At 43.8% G+C, this 4,193-nt stretch overlaps 1 protein-coding gene across 1 annotated transcript in view; it reads right to left on the bottom strand.

The window, feature by feature from the left end:
• plpp3 (phospholipid phosphatase 3) overlaps positions 1–4,193 on the bottom strand; it is a 36,681-nt gene that overhangs the window by 3,331 nt on the left and 29,157 nt on the right. The window contains exon 6 of the mRNA XM_007550600.2: positions 3,726–3,902. Coding sequence (XP_007550662.1) covers positions 3,726–3,902 — 177 coding nt within the window. The remainder of the gene's footprint in view (positions 1–3,725; positions 3,903–4,193) is intronic.

Genomic DNA, 4,193 nt, shown 5'->3' with positions numbered 1-4,193 from the left:
TGTAAAAGCGATATTGTTATGGGTAATATCTTAAGTTGTTTTCTCAGAAGACAGAGGAATTGCTGCTTAAAAAAAAAAAAAAAGAATAAGACCATATGGGTTTCTTATACGTCATGTGTCATGTTTTCTGTCAAGGTTATCCTGAGAGTCTAAAGTTCAAATCTAAAGTTCAAGCCAGTTGTATCTCACTGTTGATCTTTAAATGTGGAGAAAATACGAAAACATATTATCAAATTATTTATTCCTCATCTGGAAACATGAAACAAATAGTTTCTGCATTAGAAGAGCCTCTAATGTTTAACCTGAACTGAACTTCATCTCTCAAACCAAGGTTTTTGTTTGTAAATAAATTGCTCAAAGAGCTAAAGAACTGAACTTGCTCATTAATCATTAGTGCAACATTTTAGGTTTCAAAAGAATCTATTTCAGTTGTAAAATTATATTTATGTCTGCTGTCCGAGAAGCTGCACCCTGCCAATCAGATGGCTTAAAAAAGGCTTGTACACTTCCCCCTTTGCTTACAAAAAGGCAACATTTGAAACTAACGCATATTTCCAGTTGCTACAAACTACCACCGCCTTGGGACGAAAACCAAACATATCCCAGGAATTACCTTTACCGAGTCAATATAATATTAAAAAAACTACAGTTTTCATATCAGCCTGTTATACTTGTGTTACTATGAAAAGAGTAATATAAAAATTGTGCTTTAATCTGAACAAAGGGCACTTAAAAACCATAAAATCCAGCGGCAGGAGGCTCTTGCCACCCAGGGCTGGAGGGTTGGATCGTGACGCATCCAGTTGAGGAAAGCAACTCAGCACTTTCTTGCCTCACACCTGAAGCACAAACAATGAGTCTTCACCTAAAGATCTCTAACCATCATTAAAAATGACCCCAGTCACTGAGAAAGCTTGAGTCACAAAGGACGTGACTGCACTAAAATTAGGGGCTGTACAGCCCAACAGCGACGACCAGGTCTCTAAGAAAAAAAGCTTGCGTGTAAATACCTGTGAGTGTATTTGCACCTCAACCACGTACTTGGCAAGAAATACCTTCACACTGTTTTAAGGGTTGGTTACCCATATAGAAGAAAACCAAGGTTTAAAACATTTCCCATCATTTGGTTCCTGCAGTTAAAGTTTCTTTTGATATGGAGCAACTTCACAACTTCTCTTTCTGCTTGCTGATTGGACCGGCCGAAAGCTAACAGAAGAAATTGAGCTCAATGGGAGAAATCCCAGACGGAGCACTGAAAGAGGATGAGAATCGAGCGGAGTTGTGAAGGAAAGCAGGCTAAAGCTGTGCCTGGTACCGACAGTCCACTGGGGAAAATCCCAGGGAAACCACAAAGTGAGCAAATCAAGCTGTTCTAACAATGTAATGTTTATATGTAACTGTCAAAGCTGCTGTGTTTGTGACAATTTGCATAATGAGAAGTTTTTTTTTTAGTTTTTTTTTTTTATGTAGCTCACAACTGCATCTAACAAAGATAAATCTCCCCCCAAAATGTATTAATATACAGAACATCTTCCACCAAATACACATGCAGTTAGAAACAGAGAAGAGAGAAAAAAATCAGCTTCTGGGTTGTGCAGGGTCTGGAGGTGTGAACTCACGCTTTAGTTCTTCATTTCTCACTTTAACAGACTCGGAGGGGGGTTGAAACATGTGCAGCCGTTACCTGAAGATCTAAAGATGTTCACACCTTGATTTAGGGCTTCAGGCTTTGAGCTTCTAAGCGGCCGAGCGTTTGCACCTCCTCCGTCAGGCCTCCACTCATCTCCTGTCAGGCCCTTTCTGCTCCGCCGCTCTCCAAGAGGCTAACGCAGCCGTGCTAAAGTGCTCACAGATGTGCGCTTCTCCAAAGACCAGGGCCGATCTGAGAGAGGAGGGTGGGGCGGGGGGAGCGGCGGGGGTGTCGGGGATTGTAAAGCTAACCTCACCGCCTTGATCGACCCCAGCTTTCACAGCGTGCCTGTACATATGGATATGTGTGCGGATGTGAATAATGTCAGCATTAAGCTGTCTCGCTGCGAGGCGGGGAGGTTTGTGGATTCGGAAGAAACCCACACAGTCATCCAGAGCCAAGGCGAAGACAAGGCTCCTCTCTCCTGTCACCTCCCTCCCTTCTGTCCTCCTGCCAGGCCTGCCTCTTCGGAGGTCAGGCTCGCACACACTCAGCACCCTCTCTCTCTTTCTCTCTCCAAAAAACGTCATTTTCTCACTCGTCAAGGCCGACGCCGTCAACCCCGAGCTGCGCCCAGCTGGTGGATCGCCGGCTTTTTTTTTTTGGAGTTTGAGTCTTTTTTTATTTTATTTTGTTTTTTTGTTGCGCTCAGGTTTCTGATCACAAATCCTTTAACACCCCCCCCTGGCATCACCGGAACGCCGTCGCACCGCGTGCGATCCCAACATCTGCCCAGGCACCACTGCTGAGCTCTCCCTCGATTTTACGAAATATAATTCTTTCCACATTCTCCATCCCTCGTCCGGGCGCAAAAGTTAGAGAGCGGGCGGGGGCTGCGCTCGCGCGCCTTCCCGTCTTTTTGCCAGAGGCAGCGTAGTTGTAGCTGGAGCCTGCTGTGTTGATACAACCAGAGCCACCAAATACAAAAATAAAAAAAAAATAAATCCCCCCAAACCCCCACCACAATAATTACCAGCCTCGTTCTGGTTTCAAAGCCTAATCCTTTCTTTCTTACTCACCCTCTCTCTCTTTTTAACACCCTGCTCGTCATTCTCTTGACCCATTTTCAAATTTTCCTTGGCTCCATGTGAGCTTAGAGTAATGATGAGGGTTAGAAAAATCATCTGGAAACCACTTGGATGATATGTAGCTTTAGCAGGGAGGAAGGTTGGAGTGTCTGCGTCCCTGAACAAAGACCCGGCCCCAGCAATGTGTTACTCATTATGGGCCATTATGGGCTCTTCACTTCACTACCTGCTAAAGTATATATATACATATATATGTACACTTTTTCACATTTTCTTACAGCCACATACTTAGTGCAGAATTGTGAAGATAAAGGAAAAGATGTTTTAGGACTGGACAATATAGGCTGAACACATCAGTGTTTCGCATCATTCAATAACGATAATTATTGATTTGTATTTGTTTTTTTTTTTTTGTTTTAAATATCTGAAATACAGGCAAGTGGTGGCGTGATCTTTCCTGCGTTATCCACAGTTTTCACTCCACTGCGTCGCTTTTTGTTTTTAAGAAGTTAGAAGTCATCGTGGCGAAACTTGAAACGGCTGAAAGTTGACTTGTTAGCAGATTATTGCTAAGTAACCATAGGGAGAGTGATTTAGTTGGTGCCACCAGCCTCGGTTTGCAAGCTGTGAGAGGCCGAGCGGCTAAAACCTTTCCCCTGCCTACATCCCCCAGAATGCTGTGCGGTTCAGTAATGTCTATTGATATCGATCACTTGTTTATCGCGATATATATTGTTATTGATTTATTGTCCAGCTCTATGTTGTTTTCAAAAATCTGAACAAAAAAATATGTATATATTTGAAAAATATATTTTTGGGAACTTTAAAAAGGTTTTCTTCTGGGTTTGCCCTGAGTCCAGTTCCATGAAAAAAGACATGCTACTTCTCTCTCAACAATGACTTCCTTTCGTGTCTCATAAAACCCCAACTTTCTTTTAAGTTTGCCTTATATTCCTACTCAGCAGAAAGTTTTATTTTAGCATGGATGGTGTCAGGCGCAGACTCACTATGCAGTAGGCCACCAGGGCTCCCTGCACAAATCCCGCCAGCACATCAGTCGGGTGGTGCTTGTGGTCGGAGATGCGTGACAATCCGGTGTAGAAGGCCATCATCACCAAGGTGAACTGGAGCAGCGGGCGGAGGAGGCGAGCGCCACGCCAAGTGAACCTGGACTGGATGTAGAACTGGAGACAGAGAGGGGAAGAAAATCAGTGTAATTTTATTCAAGTCCTCCTTCATCCATGCACCTGCAGCATGCGTGTGTGTGTGTGTGCGTGTGTGTGTGTGTGTGTGTGTGTGTGTTTGTGTTATTACAGTCTGAGAGGTCTAGACTGAATCAAAGTGGGCAGGGGAGACACATCCACAACACAAGCTCATGCTTGACTGACTGAGAGATCCGGACATGACTGATTAATGGTTACACATCGCAGCTGTAATAACAGCACAACCACAGGGAACCAGTGGATTACACACAC

The sequence above is a fragment of the Poecilia formosa genome, unplaced genomic scaffold (genome assembly GCF_000485575.1).
Source record: "Poecilia formosa unplaced genomic scaffold, Poecilia_formosa-5.1.2 Scaffold37, whole genome shotgun sequence".
Classification (NCBI taxonomy): Eukaryota; Metazoa; Chordata; class Actinopteri; order Cyprinodontiformes; family Poeciliidae; genus Poecilia; species Poecilia formosa.
This window is presented reverse-complemented; position numbering and strand designations above follow the sequence as displayed.